At 40.9% G+C, this 19,911-nt stretch overlaps 1 protein-coding gene across 3 annotated transcripts in view; it reads right to left on the bottom strand.

Moving 5' to 3' along the window:
- Nucleotides 1-253: 253 nt before the first annotated feature.
- Nucleotides 254-19,911, bottom strand: part of LOC149316755 (histone deacetylase 3) — a 32,615-nt gene continuing 12,957 nt past the window's right edge. For 2 of the 3 annotated variants that reach the window (XM_089516180.1, XM_089516181.1), the window contains exons 7-15: nt 13,361-13,494; nt 12,070-12,150; nt 11,895-11,968; nt 8,417-8,481; nt 7,238-7,327; nt 7,032-7,090; nt 5,218-5,297; nt 4,828-4,985; nt 2,042-3,512 (exon numbers count right to left, since the gene is read on the bottom strand). In XM_089516180.1, coding sequence (XP_089372306.1) covers nt 3,443-3,512; nt 4,828-4,985; nt 5,218-5,297; nt 7,032-7,090; nt 7,238-7,327; nt 8,417-8,481; nt 11,895-11,968; nt 12,070-12,150; nt 13,361-13,494 — 811 coding nt within the window. In that variant the 3' untranslated portion in view covers nt 2,042-3,442. Of the gene's footprint in view, nt 584-2,041; nt 3,513-4,827; nt 4,986-5,217; nt 5,298-7,031; nt 7,091-7,237; nt 7,328-8,416; nt 8,482-11,894; nt 11,969-12,069; nt 12,151-13,360; nt 13,495-19,911 lie in introns of those variants that run through there. The other variant, XR_016280524.1, reaches the window with a different exon arrangement.

Below are 19,911 nucleotides of genomic sequence, written 5' to 3'. Positions count from 1 at the left end.
TTCTTGCTGTACTTATCTTAACATGATATTTTCTTCAAAAATATGTGCTTAGTGTTTTACCTCACATGGATGTCATGTAAATAATATAAAAATAAAAAGGTCCATAGCTCTTTACCACTATTTGTAATCCACAAGAGTCCACTGGTGTAATTGTACCCATGTTTCTTCAACAAAAAAAGAAAGAAAGGGGGGAGATAGTCTTAAACACAATAAGCAGACGTTTTGAACCTTACCCCGCTCGTGTTGTGCACTGTTCATGTTTATTACTTTGCAGTAATTATTTTGTTGTAGGGCAGGGTATGAAAGAGATTAGCAAACAGAAATTTCTTTTAGGCCACATGCCAGCAGTAGGGGAAGAGTCCCATCACTGCATACACCTCATTCAGACATACTGCAATGGCAAAGAAAGCTTCAATAGCTTCATGTTAGCAAACATTGTGATTGATACTCTCCATCCTTGGAAGTTCAAATCAGAAGGACTTCAAACATGATCTTCAAACAGAATACGGAGAGCAGGAGTGGACAACTTTGACAGGTCTAGCATTTGACTTTCTCTTCCTAGAACAATCCGGGGCCACAGACACTGTGAAAAAAATTGAAAACTTGCAACTGGAAGTGTGAGAACTCCATTGCCAATTTGGCAAAACATACTTTTTAAAAAGGTCAAGCAGTACAGGCAAGAGAGGTTGTGACTTATTTAAAAGATTAAATGCAGGTTCTAGAGGCTTTCAGGAAAAGCAATTCATCCATTTCTTCCCAGAAAAGGGGCTGTTGAAGAGGGCATTTGAGAACACAAGAGCCCCCATAGCAACACTCTAGCTAGTTCTGATTCAGAGTATACTCTCTGTATACTACGAAGTCTTCAGACTCTGCTCAAATAGTTAACGTGTGCCAAAATGACCTATTTGTTGTTACATTTCTTTCCACATTCAAGCAAAATGTTGACTACTCTCCATGCCTCTTTAATTTACAATCACAGAATTCAGTTTCTCTGTTTAAGACATACAAGGTATAAACATTAAGAAAAACGTGGGCTGGATGCAGTACCTCAAACCCTCTTCTGTGGGCCTCCAGATTTGTTGCAAAAAATTACAGTCACCCCTCCGTTTTCACAAGGGATCCGTCCTGGACACACACACACACACGGTGAAAATGGAAAAATCGCAGATATTGGCATTCCTATTGACTTCAATGGCAGCACGCTCCTCTGCATGCCCCATTGTGTTGCCCTCTATTTGCCCCTTGGTATTTCTGAGAGACACGGACTCTAAGTCTGTGAAAACGGAGGGGCGACTATATGTCATAAAATATGGTAACAATGGGCCCGAACAGACAGGCCAAAATAAAGCTGCTTCGAGTCACTTTGGAGGTATGCTGTTTAAATGATGCATGTGTCCTAAGAGACCAGAAGCTGCACCAAAGCCACGCTCCAGTCCTAAGGACGGGAATGCAGCTTTGGGGCAGCTTCTAGCCTCATAAGATGCATGTGTCATTTAAACAGCATACCTCCAAAATGATCCGAAGCAGCTTTATTTTGGCCTGTCTGTTCGGGACCAATATTAAATGCACTATAATCATTAGAAAGTTCAATGAGATAGTCACTAGTCAATTTAGATTTCTTCGATAGTCAATTTAGATCTCGTCAGTATCAATAGCCAATGTCATATTAAAAGCAATTTAAATGCATGTAGATTTCATGTACAATCAATATAAATTAATAATAATCAGGCAAAAAAAAATAGGGAGGTTTAATTTGTTAATATTTACTGGTGGGGAATTTTAACTGATATTTAATAGGTATTTAACTAAAAAACCTGGGCAGGGGGGGAGTGCAGCCTTTGAGCACTTGGGCAATCTGTTAAATGGTCCCGGGCTCTACAGCTGTTGCCCATATGCTGTACAGGTTGCATAAAGTAGTGTAACTGGAACAGAATGGCTAGGGATCAATACATACTTTTGTACTTAGGTAAATAGATCAATGACTACTGAGGACTAGCTTTTAAATGGAGGCAGGCAGGCAAATGAGTAGACACAAGGCAGGTTATAAAAAATAGTATCAGATTGTTTAATATTTTAAACATAGTGGGCAAAAATCAGCATTAAAGAATGTCAGCTGCTGCTCATCGGAGCTAAAACAGATGTCCTTACAATACTGATTACAAATATCTCCATCATTCATACAGCTTACAATTACAGCCAAAGTGAGACCCACATTGTATCACTGTCTATAAACACAAAAGGGAAGGAGAATGTGCAGTTAATGCAAGGAAATCTTCCTGATTCTGGTTTAAATCCTAATTTAAGTTAATGGAAGGACGATTTTCCATTTTCGTCCCTGTGCCCACTCCCCTAATTTCCTAAACAATATGAGGTAGGACACAGAAGAAGTGAAGAAATTCCTTCCATTGAATCATTGTATCCTAGGATCCATGTAAGGCCCATGCTCAGAAGGCAGGGGTTCATTACATATGTGTTAAACGTTCACAGGGAGAAATATAAAAAATAGGAAGATATTCAAAAACATTTGGCCCAGGTCTCTCACCCTGAAAAATAATGTGTTTCTCCATGAAACAAAGGTGAAAACCTGCACTTTCTCGTGTGTGTACTGGGGTGGTGGTGGGGGATGGTGGTGCACAAAAGTTTTTATCTTGTCACACATGCAGGTTTCAATTTTTCATTAACAAGATTTTTGGCACCATACAGGCATCCAAGTACACAGTGTAACCAAGCAGAAAAATTAGTAAAAAACAACAACCAAGCCTTTCCACTCTCAAACTGCCCATTAAAGATAAAAGAGTTTCAGCACATCCCAACTGTAGAGAAAAATTGTTTCAAGAATAACCCAGGAAGTAAGCTAAGCCATGTACTAAATAAACCTGCATTGCCTCCAAAGTTGGCTTTCCCACTTCTACTACATCTCAGAAAAATATCAGCAAACCTTATCTGGTTCTCCCTTTCATCTGAATTACTACAAAAGGGAATAGTGACTGGATGAAATAAAGTATCTTTTCACTACAGTTTTTTATGGATTTCAAATCAGCTCTTTGAACCAAATATTATGTAAACCTGTATCAAAACAGTTCAGAAGAAATGTTCCCAGTGCAACAGATTTGTCCTTCCATTAAAATTGGACATAGACATAAAAGTAACAAAACTTACTGCAGAATGAAACTTGAAATTGCTTACACAGCAGCAAGATAGTCTTCTGTGAACCTGATAGTATGAATATCTATTTTCACAAACAGCATTGGACAGCAAAGTCACATAGGGAATGTGGGGACCTCTTGCTGCTTTTGCACCTCAGTATTCTCATGGATCAGCCATCATGCTGCCATGGCTTCAAGCAACAGCTGGGAAGAGCAGACAATTTCTAATGGAACCTGCTTTCTCCTTAGAGCACCATTATCCAGGCAGTAGCACACAATCCAGACTGCAGCAGGCATCATATCTCCACATCACTTTCTTTATCATTATCATGTTCGCCATCATAAAACTCATTGGAAGCTTCCGGTCTGCAAATAAATTAATACAGGGGTGATAATAGAAGTAGAGGGTGAAGATATAGTCCAAAATTAAGCACAGACATGAAATCTGTCTTTTAAAGATTGCAGCAGCCTCTGAAAAATAGGACCTTGGGCAGTAAGCATAGACCTAATCAACCTGATGCTTATTCTGAAAGGAACTTTCATCATTCTTCTAAATTTAGAGTTAGTATTCTCCTTTGCCCTAAGAGCCAGGTTGCCACCTAGGATAACTAGGGGGAGAATGACATACATATTAGGATACTGTTACATTTCAACAGCAGATTATTCACAGGAAAATGTTAGAAACAGGAGACCAGTCAACCCTTCCCAACACACATGTACAGTGAGCCCACACCATACGCGGGCTAGTTATAGGCGGTTTTCAGCTTACGCGGAAACCTCTGGGAAAATGGGAGGGTGGTGTGTGGAGACGGCCATGCGGCAAGCACAAGCCCCATTATATTTAATAAGGCTCAAGCATATGTGCTTTTTGCCTTACGTGGGGAGGTGGGGGGGGGGGGAGTTCCAGAACGGATCTCCCATGTAAGGCAAGGGCAGACTGTATCAGCATAATAAAAGTTAAGACAGAGTCTTCACCTAAAGTGACATAAAATAGCTTCACAGATCTTGTGCATACCTCATACACAGGCACAGCTTTATGGTAATGATAAAAGTAGTAGAAATTCTACATGATACTTGAAAAAAGGCATTTAGAAGAAAAGTTTGTAAGCGTCTTAAAAGAAACATGCTGACCATATGGAGACAAAATGGAAACCGAAGACAAAACGGAGACTGGAGACTAAGAAATGTGTGCTCAAAGGAAGTGAGATGCTGTGTTCAAAAAACAGGAAGCTACCAGAAACATTCACTTAAAGTCCTAGAGAGTCTCAGCTTGCGAAAGTTCATATACACAACAATTCCAGCAATTGTTAGCAACACAATTGCACAGAACCACCCCATTCTCAAACTCATCTTTATGCAGGCAGCCAGAACAGGCTTCACCACTGCAGTATCAGTGAAGAGGGAGCTGCTATTAAATGAACAGCCTCTCAAGGTTCTCATGGCACCTTGAAGCAGCAGCTCTCAAGGAAGCTGTCTCTATGGTGCCCCTTCCATTTCCCAATGAGAAAGGTGAGAGATACAGGAGCCTTTTCTGAGAAGAACACTGGCGAGTCAGGTAAAGAGGCTCAGGGCCTGAACACAGACATTGAGTTGAGACATAACTACCCCTTCTCTAACTGTACTGTGGATGAGGAAAAAGAACAAGGGCAGCTTCACTTGATAGGTGAAGTGTGCAACATGCCTGCTGTAGTTATCCTCCGACCCTCTCTCTTCTGGATCAGGCTCATCAGTGCGGTCGTAGCTCAGCAGATCAGAAGGGACATCATGGATTTGGACACTGGGTGCGTGATTCAGCATCTTCAAATTCTCAAATATAGTCTGTCGGATTTGATCTAAGTACTAATCAAAATAGAGAAGAAAGAAGCAAAGTCATGTTACAGCAGTCAACCAGTACTAAAATGTTTAGCAACTCTTGCCACCTCTCCAGCCTGACCACTATAAATGTCAACAGTGTAGAAATTCTCATGTTACTTAAAATGCCATGAATGAAACCAGAGGCACTAACTGTATATCTTCTGAAATCACTCAGAGAAGACAACTAATTAAACTACATATATCCTGAAGTACTCACCTGCCTCGAGTTCTGATTTTCAATTCTGGTGCTGACATCAGGATGAAGAGTGAAGTCTGGAGCAAAGTATTCAAAGTATTCTGCACAGAGTGAGATGAAGAGTATAAATACAGTTGGCCCTCCCTATCCATGGATTTTTTTTATCCACAGATTCAAGCATCCATGGCTTGAAAATATTCTAAAGTATATAAATTCCAGAAAGCAATCCTTGATTTTTGCCATTTTACATAAGAACTATGATACTGTATTTATTGAGACTTGAGCATCCACGGATTTTGATATCCATGGGGGGGGGGGGGTCTTGGAACCAAACCCTAGTAGATAACAAGTGTCCGCTGTATATTGGTACCCATACTACTAGAAATTCCTATATATAAACAAAGAGGAAGGCCATGCATAGCCCACTTCAGTCACACAAAATGCTTATGTAGTGATTGACTAACCAAGAGGTAGTGCTTTGCCTGAGGGAGTGTTATGTTCTCAAACCCTTTGCTCTTTCTACCTATATCTTACTGAGAATGCACACCTCATTATGAATTCTTCACAAGCCAAATTTTAAGAATTATGTATCAGCTAAACATCACTCTAACATTTGTGGGGGGTCAGAGAACAGAATGCTATTGCTTGAAATGCTAGATTCTTCTGCTGCGCAGTTTCATCTATGAAGCTTTAATACCATCATGAAACCAAATATCCTCCAAATAATTAAGCTTCAATGTTGAATCAAAAAGATACATAGGAAGGGAATACATCTGGTATAGTTCTGCAGCTGTGAAAGTTCTATGGGGGTGCACTTTGCCCATCCCTAAATGTCAGAAGCAGCACTTTGAGTTGGGTCTAGAAAGGGGTTGGAAGCCAGTGCAAATACCAAAGCACAGGTATGATAGGATCAAAACATCAAGGCCTAGGTAACAAGGTCACAGCTCTATTTTGGATCAAAGTGAGAGTTTCCAGGAGGCCTGGGGGCACACCTCTGCAACCCCCTCACCTATGCCATAAATGCTCCATAAACATCCCCAGGGACTTGAGGGGTGGGCGGGCTCCTGAGTCATTTTAAACCCAGAAGAAGCTCATTTTTGTCCTAACAGGAAAAGACCAGAAGATCAATTCCCACATCACTTTCTCCTAGACAAGAGGCCTCTTCTGGGCATAAAACAGGCCAGGGCCAAAATATGGCAAAACTGATTCTGACAACCCTATGGGCAAGGGTGTGTGTGTTAAAGTTAGAGAATATTGAGAGGGGCCTAGGGTCACAACAATATCATGGAGGAGAGCTTGTGGCCCACAGGCTGCTTGTTTTAGGAGAAATGCAATCTTCTCCAAAACAGGATGAATGTTATTCAGCTATACAGATGAACAATCCAGAAGTAATAACCCATCCTCTATGGACTGAATCTCAGATTATTGACCCTAAACAGTCTATCGCCATGTCTGGCACTCTTAATAAATGATGTTTGGGGAAAGTCTGAAATATGATACTTGTGACCAATTCAATAACATATAAACATCTTTGGGAAAGGATGTGCAATACAAATGAGAAAATCTGCAGAAATGGAATCCATTTATTCTCTTTAGCAATAAGACTAGTTCTAGTAAAAAAGTGAGGCAAGTGCTAGCATCACTGATAGGCTTTCCTGCTCAGTTAACACCCACTTACCACTTGAAATTCTTTATTAACTACCATAATACTTTCTTTTATTATATGTTTACAATTTATAATTACTATTTTATTTTTATCCACCTTGATACTAAAAGCTGAATTAAGATGGAGTAGCAAGTATCAGTATATTTTAACTTAGGGGTCTCTGACTTACCACTGTATGGTAACTCCTCACTAATAGCTTCATCTACAAGCAATGATGTTTCATAAGTCCTGAAAGTTTAGAGAGACCACATTTCAACCTAGAGTTTACAACACCCTACCCCATATAAATCTGTGCCACTTGTAACTAAGATACGTAAAATCACAACCTAGCTTCAATAAAAAGGAACTGCCACACCAAGTTTCCAGAAGACTCACCAGCATCGGGCCACATTGCGAACTGTGTAGCCACCTCCTCCCAGCACCAGAAGAGGAATGTTGAAACTCTTTACATATTCCACACACTCCCTAGAATCCAAAATCATAAAATTCAGAAATGAACTTTTATACCCATGTGTTGTACAGTCAGCCCTTCATATCCACTGATTCTTTATCCATGGATTCAAGTATCCACAGTTTGAAAATATTTTAAAAATATATAAATTCTAAAAAGAAAACCTTGATTTTGCGATTTTATATGAGGGACACCATTTTACTACACCACAATATTTTAATGGGACTTGAGCATCCATGGATTTTGGTACCCCCACCCCCCACCCGCATGGATACTATCCGTGGATGCTCAAATAGCATTAAATACAATGGTATAGTAAAATTCCCCCTGTCCTGGAACCAAACCCCAGTGGATACCAAGGGCCCATTGTATATAAATTGGAGATTCGACTTAATAATGAAGATGAGCACCACCCTTTACAGTTGGTTATGACTAGACATTCACATCAAGGGACTACCTTTACCTTTACCTTTATCAAGCTTGATTCACATCCTACAAGAAAGATACTGTATTCAACCTTGCTTGTAAATAAAATTTGATCTTTGTTTCAACAAGTAGTTGCCTGAAATGTGCTTACAGAAAACATCATCTATACTACCAAACATAAGCAAAAAGCTATCAAAAGGAGATACTTTTTATTATTTAGGATGCTTTAGATAGTGAGTGTGTAGTTATCAATTGACAATTAGTGTCAAGCTGTTGGGATTTTAAAACCCCAGAGTGCTGGAAGTTGAAGAGAGTTCTAGGGTGCAAGTCCTTTGTAAGAGATCCAAGAGATCCACACATAACTGGTGTCATGGTAGCACATAGTGTAAAGGAGTATAAGAGATTTGGCAGTGACACATTGCCACCCCGACACAAAATTGGTAGGCAGTGGTGGGATCAGGTAAGCAAAGAACAAGCATAGGGTCCTGGTCTTGAGTGAGAGTCTTACCACTGCAATGTCACATATTGGTGCCAAGCAGTTGGATTGAAAAGACCCATTGTTCTGGCATCTTAGAAAAGTTGTGAGGCAGGGTGTGCTCATCCTGCTTATTCTGACTTTTGTGAGAGAGCAAATATTGTGGAGGCTTGCCTTGGAACAGACAACTTAAAAAACTTACCCATGTCCTCTTATACTGAGATTAAAGCAACCCAAACGATCACAACCTAAGGAGTCAGCTCCACACTGAAAAGAGAAGAATTTTTTAAAATGAAGAAAAAAACTGAAAATATTGGAAAGTCCATCTGTTGAAAACTATTTTCTAGAGGAAGGCCTGGGGCATCAAATTCACCGTAGGCATAGACTCCTCTCTTGCCCCAGCCCAAGATATCTTTCAGGATCCATATGAGGTCAGATTCTTCCAAAACTCCATGCTTTCACATTGTTCTCCATGCAGAGAAAGGCACAGAATCATCTGGCCCTAATCTGAATGGAGAAATCTGTATAAAGAAATGCATGCGCTGAAGTGCAGTCACCTCAACATTAGGAGGAACTTCCTGACAGTAAGGGCTGTTCGACAGTGGAACAAACTCCCTGGGAGTGTAGTGGAGTCTCCATCCTTAGAAGTCTTTAAACAGTCTCTTCCAACTCTATGATTCTACCTGATTCACTGTTGTATTGACATTAAGAGATGGACTAAGTGGACTCAGCTGTCACCTGTGGAAGTATCCCCTCCATGCACCATATGAGTACACAGACAGCTCTGCTCAGCTTCAACATAAGCGGACTGGGGAGCAAGCACAGGTTTGGCCTCTTGTAGCATGCTTCAAGGCAGCAGCATAGTCATTCTCTTTTCTCAGTCCCTTATAGGATGGAAAGGGGGTTGCTTTAAAAACCTTGCCGGCAGAAGAGACTGAAGGAGGCAAGAGAGAGGAGAGCACCCCTGTTTTCTTTTTAAAAAATTATTCTTAGTGTTTAATGTTTAATTATGATTGTATTTTAGTTAAGGAATGAGGGATGGAATTTTAATTGTATATATTTATGTTTTGTTTAGGTATTTTATTTGCTTATGTAAATTGTTTATGTATTTTATGTAATTTTGTAAACTGCTTTGATCTTTTTGGAAAGGTGGTATATTATTATTATTATTATTATTATTATTATTATTTAATTAATTAATTTTATTATATAAAACAAAAACATACAAGACGTATATCCACAAAGGAAAAAAAAACCATACAAAGAAAAGAAAAAAGACAATGTACAATATACAAAAATACAAATATACAATATTACAAATATTAACATTGAACAAACAAATAAACAATATAAACAAACACTAAAACCTCAAACTACATCTAATAACATAGCATCTATTCTCCATTCAACACTTAACATATTATCCATAACAAACATTTAACATCAAGTTGACTTCCTTCCTACCAGATAGTAAAATAATGTTAGAATTTGGCTATCCATTGCTTATCTTCTACTATAATTACTTGTTTAAAAGAAAATACACAATAATCTTATAATTCCCGGTAATGAGACTGACAGGATTAATATATTTAAGATTGGCTATTGCGACTTTACCCCATTCTATCTCAAAAAAAATTGTTACTTTCTTCCAACTATCCAACGTCTTGGTATCATATTCGTTCCTCAGGGCTTGGGTCAGGATATCCATGCCCCTGCCCTCATATAATTTTAACAGCCAATCCTCTTTAGATGGTATTACCTTATTTTTCCAACCTTGGGCGAAGCATATCCTGGCCAGGGAGATCATGTAGAATATTACCTTTTTGTCCTCTTTTTTTATTTCCTCATCCATTATTCCTAATAAGTATAGTTCCGGTTTTAAAGTTAGCTTTGTACCCATTATGAAATTAATTAGATTATTAATCATTCTCCAATAGATTTTTGCTTTGCAGCACTCCCACCAACAATGAAAAAAAGTTCCTTTTTTCTTTTTACGTTTCCAACAGTTCTCCTTCTTCGTTTTGTAAATCTTAGCCAATTTATAAGGTGAAAGATATCAAAAATACATCATCTTATAAAAGTTTTCTCTAATGTTTTGAGAGAGAGTTAGTTTTTTAACATCTTTCCATGCCTTTTCCCATTGGTTCAACAGAAACTGGGTGCCCAATACATCTAGCCCATTTTATCATTTGTTCTTTGACCATTTCCGCCTCCATTTCTAAGGCCAGAAGTGTCGCGCAAATTTTACCAATTAATTTGTCTTTTTCTAAATATAAAATTTCCCCAAGTTCAACATTTTTAATCTCTGATTCAAATCTGTAAGTTTTTGCATCCATTTTAAATCTTTCGTAAATTTGTCTATAAGTGAACCAATGCAACTTTATACCTCCCTCCCCTTCCTTGATTAGATCTTCTCTTGTTTTTAAAGACATTTTCCCCTCTAATTTTACCCATAGGTCCTCATATTTAAGCCAATTTACCCCTTCACTCACTCATCTCCTTTCTGTAAATAGCTTCATATGGGGAAACCCAAGCACAAATTTTCGGGAGAATATGTTTTTTGTATTTCTTCCAAATTCTATATAGTGGACACCTAAGCGCATGGTTCAAAAATATTTAATTTGGTTACTTTTTTCATATACCAGAAACGCATGCCATCCCGTAGTTAAATCGTCTCCTTCCAAATCTAATAAAAGTTTGTTCTCTAATGTTATCCATTCTTTTATCCATACCAAGCTACATGCATCATAGTATAATTTTAAAGATGGTAATCCCAATCCTCCTCTCTCATTCCAATCTTGTAAATTTTTAAATTTGATTCTTGGTTTTCTTCCCCTCCCAATGAAATCTGAAATATCTTTATTCCAGTTTTTAAAAATATTGTCTGTTAAAATGATGGGAATTGTTTGGAATAAGTATGGCATTCTTGGTAAGATATTCATTTTTATGGTAGAAATTCTGCCTAATAAGGATATGTTTAATTTATTCCATTTAATCAGATCTTTTTAAATCTCTTTCCAGATCTTCGTATAGTTGTTCACAAATCGTTCTGTAGATTTCTTTGTGATATTTATTCCCAAATAATTAACCTTACTTACCACATTAACCCCTGTTAGTTTTCCTACTTCATGATCTTCCTCTTTTTTGATATTTTTTGTCAATATGTTTGATTTGTTCTTATTCTGCAACCTGTTATATTTCCAAATTTGTCCAACACCTCCATTACTCTTGCTATATTATTGCTATATTATTTAGTGGATCATCTAAAACAATAACTACATCATCTGCGAAAGCTCTAATTTTAATATTAGATTTTTTAATTTTAACTCCCTGAATTTTAGGATCCTCTCTAATTTCTTTAATTAATAAGTCCATGATTAGCAGAAACAAAAGGAGAGAGAGTGGGCAACCTTGACGAGTGCCTCTCTGAATTTGTATCTTGTCGGTTTTATCGTTATTATTATGTTTTCTTTGACTGGATAGCATGGCCTATCAAGCCAAATTCAACCTGTGGAGGTTCCCTACTGCTATCCTGGAAATATGGTAAGAGCCAAAAACACTCACAGTAGAATTTCAGGAACGCATCAAATTCTAGCCAGCCCAGTTCTTCCTCATGTCACAAAAATGTAATACCAAGGCCCACTGACAACGGCTACTGATTAGGTGTTCCATTCTCTTACCTGCAGCACTATGCATGTGGGTTGATAGAATTCTACCACTTGATTAATGACTGGTTGGAAGAGATGTTTGTAACCTTCAGAAGACAAGAAAAGGTAATGCTGTTATAGCTCCTCGCCTCCAATCTGCACAGAAAACAGGATTTATAACAAGGCCAAGGAAAGGTCTTCTACTCACTTTGGTCATCAATGCCGTCACGCAAAGGTACATTCAGACAGTAATACCGGCCACTCTCTGCCCCAACTTCATACATGTCACCTAGCAGGGGAAAGCAGGGGAAAGTACAGAATTCCAATATTTACCGTATATATATGGCTAGAAGTCGATCTCAAGTATAAATCAAGGGCAGGTTTTGGAGCCAAAATTATGGATTTTGGTATGGCCTGTGGATAAGTCGAGAGTAAAAATTTGAGGCTCCTCAGGTCCTTGGTGGCTCTTTGGCATTTCCCCAGCAGTGGATAGAGGTTGCTTCTCTGCTGCACCGAGGAAGCACGAAAAAGCCCTGGTCGCAGCCATTTTTTCCTTAGAGTGGAGTTGAACAGCCACAGGTGCCCTTTGTCTCTTCAATCCTGCCAAGAAACCTACTTTTACAGTAGACTCTCCCCAAAATGGAAACTTTTCACTGCCTTCCTGTCCACAGTTTTTTGCAACTGGTTGGCTTGTCTTCTCTCAGAGAGAGAGGAGGAGGCAGGTGGGCAGCGAAGAGTCACTTGGGGGAGAGCTGAATGTAAAATGAGCAGGGAGAAAAAGTGTGTGTGTGCATTTGCCGGTGTGCATGCTGGACTGGATCGTCTTTACTCTGAAAGAAGTAGAAATTGTGTTCACTGTTTCCAGCACACTTTTTCAGGGAGGGAGGGAAAGTGTGTGTGTGTGTGTGTGTGTGTTTATGTGACTGGATCATTTTTACCCCAAAAGAAGCAGGAATTGATTACACTCTGCTTAAAGCATGCTTTCTCAGGGAGAGAGAGAAAATGTATGTGTGTGTGTTTGTACGACTGGGTCATTTTTACACCAAAAGAAGCAGGAATTGCTTTCATTCTTCGCTTCCATCAGAGCTTTCAGCATTCTCTGCTGAAGCAGGGAGTGAGAAAGTGTGGAAGAAAGAGTGACTGGTACTTTTTAAAGGATACTCTCTGCTTTCCCCACTGCTGGTAGAGAAATCTGAAAAAGCAGCCATCATTGGCATTACGATACTGACCCATATATAAGTCGACCTAGGATTTGGGGGTCAATTTGGGGCATATTTTTTCAACTTATAGATGAGTATATATGGTATTTATTTTTTAAGTGTCAAACAATATGGTTCCAACTCTTTGCAACTCAGCCTCATCCACAGCCTGAAATACTTCTGGCTGAGATCCTACTTCATATACTTATGTCCCCATAGCTATGATTCTTCGTTACACTTTGATCAAGATTCTATAATCAGCCCTAGCTCTAGCTCCCTAAAATAACAAAAGTTCCCCACCTGTACCAGGGAAGAAGTAATTCCCATATTTGTGAAAAGACACTGTCATGACACGATCTGTCAAGTAAAAAGCCTCCTGAACACCATCTCCATGATGAATATCTATATCAATGTAAAGTACACGTGGGTGATACCTATCAGAGAAAAGAAACCAAAAGATGTGTTATAAAAGACAGAAGTTGGATCCAACCTTTTAAAAAAAAGCACAATTTAGCCTCTGTCTGTCAATACAAATTCATTATCAGTTTTTCAACAGTGGAACAGAAAGTTTGATTGAATTTCCAATGGCTGGGCAAGCGGCAAGTCAATGGATACTACAACCAATTTATGAAACCAGACCAACCCAGAGAAAGAACATTTCACTCAGTGTGTAACCCAACCTCAAAACTAAGACAGAGAAACATACTGTTAATGTTTTTCTTCTAAAAATTCTTACAACTATTTTCCCTCAGGACCCAAACACTCTATTCCTTTAATCCACCCAGGGATCTTTTCTAAAGAGAAGAAAAGCTGAATTACAAGAACAAATACTATTTCCAATGTTCACCTTGCTTCAGGAAATGGGAATATTTAGGGACAAGCCATTCCAATTTGGCTATGAATAATCTGGGGAACATCAGGGATTCCTTATCCAACTCCACTCACCTAATCTTTCAACTGAGAATAAAATAGTGAGGGTTGCCTTTTATTATTGCATAATCAGAAGGGAAAAAAAACCACAATGAATATGCTTTATTTCCCATGTTGCTGTGCCCATCCAGTTGGGAAGGCCAGCAACATTTCAGAGAACTCTACTTTTGCCTTCCATCTCAGAACAAAAGAGAACAGCAGGAAGCTTTGCCTGCGCCACATTCTCTTGTTTATGGAAACTTCTGACACTTGAACTCTTAGCACAACAAAGCAAATATGATATAAAAGGCATCACTGAAACCTGGTGGGATGAGCCTCATTATTGGAACATAGTTCTTCTGGGTTCTTTTTGGCCTGGAGGGACGCCATGCAGTTTGGCTGCTGCGGCGTCCCTCCGGAGGAAAACCGGATGCCTGCAGCCCGGACTTTCAGGGAAGGATGTACCAGGCCTATGTTTCCCTAAGAACTGAGACTGACTCCAAAAAGGACAGGTTGCTTATCTGTAACTGTAGTTCTTTGAGTGGTCATCTGTGAATCCACACAAATGGGTTATTCTGCGCCTGCACAGCAATTTCAGATCCTACTGGAACCACTAGGGAAGACTTTTTGGTGGTAGCTCTGCCCAACCTCTATATAGGCTCGGTGTTTTCCCACCCTTTCTCAGTTCAAAAAGTCCGCCGTAAAAGCAGACAAGGAAGAAAGCGCAGGACACAACAGAGGGGAGGATGGGTGGGATTTGTGTGGATTCGCAGATGACCACTCGAAGAACTACAGTTAGAGGTAAGCAACCTGTCCTCCTTCTTCGTGGTCTCTGCGAAGCACACAAATGAGTTAGACTGACAAGCTGAGTCCTCCGTGGAGGATGGAGTGTCCTGGCAATAAATAAATTATTAAACCAGAGAATCATGTGATTGTGAATTATTGCAGTTGTCAACTAACCTCAACGTGAAGCTGAAAGAAGAACTCCTCTGCCAAAGCCTGGTTCACGGCGTTGTCTGGTATCAAGTCAGTAGTGCTTGATAAAAGTCAATGGTTGTGAACATACCGCAGCCTTACAAATGTCCTCCAAGGAAATGCCGGAGAGGAAGGCAGAGGAAGTAGCTACCACCCTGGTTCAATGAGCTCAAATTCGAGCAGGAGGTGTCTTCCCAAAGAGTTCATATGCGAGGTGGATAGTGGAGATCACCCATTTAGAGAAGCATTGGGAGGTGACAGGCAGTTCTAACTTAGGAATGGAATAGCAGACGAAAAGTCGGCGGGAATGCCTCAAGACCAAGGTCCTGTCGAAGTACAAAGCCAGAGCTTGCCTGACATTGAGGGAATGGAGTCGACGCTCGGTGTCAGTGGCCGGGTTTGGAGCAAGCGTTGAAAGAACAATGTCTTGGTTGAGATGGAAGACAGAAACTATCTTTGGCAAAAAGGAAATGTCCGGTCTAAGGACAACCTTGCCCCTAAAAAATTTGAGGTAGGGAGAGTCAGTTCGGGGGGTGATGGGGCAAAGTGCGCTGAAAAGCTTCCGTTTGCCCGGATCAGAGTCCTTCTTCTGGAAGGGCTGCTTATACTTGGACTTTGAATGACACTTTCTAGAACCAGATTGTTGTTGAGGGGGAAAGCATTGTTGGTAATCAGAAGACTTATTAGGCCTAACCTGGTTGGGGGGTAGGAAGGCTTCTGCCATCCTGAATAGCATTGGTAGGGATGGGGAGACTGAGAAGTTGTTGACGATGACATACTGTATTTACGGGCTGTATTTCTCATCTTGTTTTTGAAATTTCTCATCTTGTCATCAATGTCCTTGTGGAAAAGGCTAGAGGAATCGAAGGAGAGCTCTTCAATGGCATGTCTCGCCTGAGGTGTCAAGTCAGAAGATCTGAGCCATGCGTGGTGTTGGAGGGCGATGGCTCCTGAGAGTTGCCTGGAGGCACAATCAGCCAAGTGTCTGGCTGAGGTGACCTGTTGAGCGGCCAGAGAGTGTGCTTTGGCATGAATCAAAAGGATTAGGTGCTTCTTCTCCTCGGAAAGGTCATCATAGAGGGAGAGAGCCTGTTCCCACATATGTTATTCATAGGCAGCCATACAGACCACTTAATTTGCAATCTTGAGATCCACAATGGCTGAAGCGAAAGATCTTCAAGCCATGGAATCCAGCTTACGTCCCTCTGGGTCATTTGGGGTCAAGGCTGCTTTAGGAGTGAAGCAGAGTTGAGACTCTTCCACAATGGCAGAGTTTGGAGGGGGGTGCTCAAAGAGCCAGGAGTCCTTGGAGGAAGTGACCCTGTAGAGGTTGTCCAGCTTCTTAGAAAGGGGCTGAGAAGAAGAGGGCACCATCCACGAGCGTTTAAGAATCCTTGACATGGAAAGCAAAAATGGGATCAAAGGAGGCGTTGGGACCCTGCCCCGGATACATTCTTCTATGGGGTCAAGAGCCTCGGAGTCAGTATGGAGAACTTTGACACGGAGAGCCTTGCCCATGCGGATCACCTGTTCAGCAAAGGATTTAACTTCTTCGGAGGGAGAAGAGGCCTCGGGAGCTGTGAAGGCCAAATCTTTACGGAGCTGGGAATAGTCCAATTCCGCATAGTTGGGGAACTTGGATGCGACTGAAGTCCTGCGGTTAGGCCTCAAATGAAGAAAAGTGGTCAGGACAGGTGGAAGCACAGCGGAGACAAGAGGCATCTGAGACGGAAGACATGGCTGGTCAGCATGGATGGAGGACGGGACCGAGAGGTGACAGCTGAAGTGGAGGCCGTGCGAGATGGAAGCTGGGGCTCTTCGGTACCGGGGTTAGGGACATAAAGTCCGGCTCAAACTTCTGAAGGATCGAGGGGGAGGTAGTAGGTCCCAGTCTGGTCATCAAAAATGAGGTCTCTACCGGCAGGTTCGAGGAGACTGTATGACAAGTCATCATCAAATTCTTCATCAAAGTGGACGGGGTCCGAGGTCTGGGGAAGTCGTTCCACAGGAATGCAGTGGGATGCTGTGAGGTCCAGGTCAGGCAGCTGACGAGGAGAAGCATCAAGCTCCTTGTCCGAGAGTTGGTATGGCTCCAGGAGCTCCTGAAGAATTGGGAGAAACTCTGCTTGAAGTGGAGAGTGGAGGTCCTCTCGTGATGGAAGAAGTGTTGTGGGCTGAGTGGGCAGCTGGCTGCACGGTACCGAACCCAAGTCGGTTTTGACAGGAGGCAAGGGTTGGTTGGTATGGGACCAACGGTCAGCCTCCAAAGAGGTGGAAGTACGGGGCTTCTTCTCCTTGTGGTGAGAAGCGTCTTTGGGCTTGTCCTTAGAAGACTTGTGCTTCTTCTTATTGGAGCTGGCTGAGGATTTTTTGCATTTAGCGTGTCCTGAACCCTGGTCTTCCGGTTTGTGTTTCTCTGCAGAGGGAGATTGTTGAACCTCAGTGGCAGGTGTGCCCTCGGCGGCAGGAGCCTTGGCAGTGACCTTAGTAGGAGGGGGAGGCCTCAAAATCTGTGCATAGAGCAGAGAACAAAGGCACATATCCCTGTTTTTCTTAGCCTGCGGTGTAAAGGCCTTGCAATGAGGGCACAGAGAGACGTTGTGACCCTCCCCAAGCACAGGAGGCACATGGAATGTCTGTCCTGGCTGGGAATTTTTCCTCTGCACTTGGTGCATCTTTTGAAAGAGTGCGAAGACATAATCAAAATTGAACGGAGAGACAAGAGAGTGGTCAAACAAGCTGAAAAATATCATTAATCAGAGTCCAAACCAAGTCCAAAACACTATCCAGAAGAGAAGTCGAGAGTCAAAACGTGGTCAAAAAGAGGAAATGAAAGTAGAAGGAACGAGCGATTCCAAATGAGCTTTCTATGCTGCTCACGTGGCGGACAAAAGGAACTGAAAAAGGGAGGGAAGACACCGGGCCTAAATAGAGGCTGGGTGGAGCTACCACCAAAAAATCTTCCCTAGCGGTTCCAGTAGAATCCGAAATTCCTGCGCAGGCCCAGAATAACCCATTTGTGTGCTTCACAGAGACCACAAAGAAGAACAACAAGCACGTAGCTTGTAGTTTAAAACAACTGTTTACTAATAGCTTTAATCTATATATACATAAAGGCTATATCCTAATCTAGCTAGTGAATAGTTCAGGTCAAAGAAATCTTTATCACACCATCTTTCCAAAGAAAGTTGAGAGAGGAGGAAGATGGAAAACAGCAGTTCAGTTTAAAACTTTGAGACAGATTGTCTGCTAATTCCAAAGGGGGGGTGAACTAAATCACATGGTTAGTTTAAATGAGAGAGAAAGAGAGAGGAGTTTGCATGCAGGAAATCTCTATCCATCTAAGGAGGGAGAAAGAGAATGCAAAAATCTTCCAACAACATCCCCCAAATCATCTTGCTTTGTGGGGCACAGATGTAACCCAACAATCAAAGCCAATTCCACCGTCCAAACTACTATTTTCATCATCTACTCTATTCACTAAGCAATAAGTAGGCATTGTACAAAAAGAGCAGGACCTGATATGCAGGTAGGTTTATTGATAATAAGTACCAGGTCTTCCAGTCCTACAATTGCAAATCCTCTCTAAACATTCACAATGTCTTATAGCATCACAGCTTGATAACATGAGGAGCAACACACAAGGGCTTCTCTCTTCCTAGATACCTCTGGGAACAGTGCTTTTGGGTCTAGAAGGGTAGAGACAACACACAGACACAGACATCAAAGTTATAAAAAGTATGTGTGTGTATGTGTGTGTGTATTTTCAAGCAGACTTCCAGTAAATTTCAAGTTCTCAGCGTGTTGGTTGATATTGCTTTACACTTCCAAGCCTGGTGTAACCACAGTGGTTCTTTGGGTCCAAAAGACATTGCCCAGCCCTGTGATACAGGAAGGCTGACAAACATCTGAACAACTACAACCTCCTCAAACAAGAGGGAGGCAGACTGAGGCAAAAGTACTGGGAAATCATGAATATTACAACATCACATCAGAAAATTGCTGCAGATGACATAATGTGTAAAATGTGGAAGGAGTTAGAAACAAACACTCTGTCCTCCATCAGCGCATTCTTACTCCCTTCCCCCCACAGGCATTTCTCCTTAAAACAGGGAAAACTGATCAAATCTAAAAAAAAACCCCATCAAAACACATTAAAGTCACCATCAGTAACCAGTGGAAATCAGCTAATCTCCTGTTTCATTGCAATCTTAGTTTTAGCTAGGTCCTGTACCTTTGTAAGCTGCTCAACAAAACAGCTATATAATGGATTATGCTGTGACTAGCATGAGAATTACTTGAGAAGGAATACAGTACTGATTATGTGCCTCTTCTCTCCATCATGCAGTTTTCAGCTGTACAGGAATCCAGCTTGAAGAAGGTTGGAAATCCCATTCAGAATTCACTTTGTGACATAGTTCAATACAAGCTTTGCTGGTTTTCTGTCTCAGTGCTCTGTGAGTGTGGTAAACTAAGCAGCTGGGCCACAAAGTGGAAGGTAAAAACAGCAAAAAGCAAGTGTGCTGAGGCAATAAGCAGGAGCTCTAGAAATCATACAGATGAGTTGGGAGTGGAAGGTGTGATTAGATGGCTCTAGGCAACTCAGATGACAAACTGGCCAAACTCCCAAACATAGTAAAGGCCAAAAATGTAGTATTTTAATTTCTGTTGATTAGCATTATATCCACAAAAGCTTCTTACTGCTCTAAAAAGCAAACATCTTTGCACAATTTTTAAAAACTGAAACAGTCAAACAAAATCCATAGGTAATGTTCCATGTCAAAAGGCAACCAGACAGAGCAAAACAATCGTAATTCCTGGGGGGGGGGGGGGGGGAAGCAGGCATAAAAAGGATCATCAGTACAAACAAAACGACGTGGAACAAAACAATAACTATCTGGTTCAGTCCGTTTACTTAAGGCAATCATTAACAGTATCAATTCTTTCCCTCTCCCAATATACTAACA

The sequence above is a fragment of the Sceloporus occidentalis genome, unplaced genomic scaffold (assembly GCF_023333645.1).
Source record: "Sceloporus occidentalis isolate IW3139 unplaced genomic scaffold, rSceOcc1.0.p SCAF_3, whole genome shotgun sequence".
NCBI classification, from domain to species: domain Eukaryota; kingdom Metazoa; phylum Chordata; class Lepidosauria; order Squamata; family Phrynosomatidae; genus Sceloporus; species Sceloporus occidentalis.
This window is presented reverse-complemented; position numbering and strand designations above follow the sequence as displayed.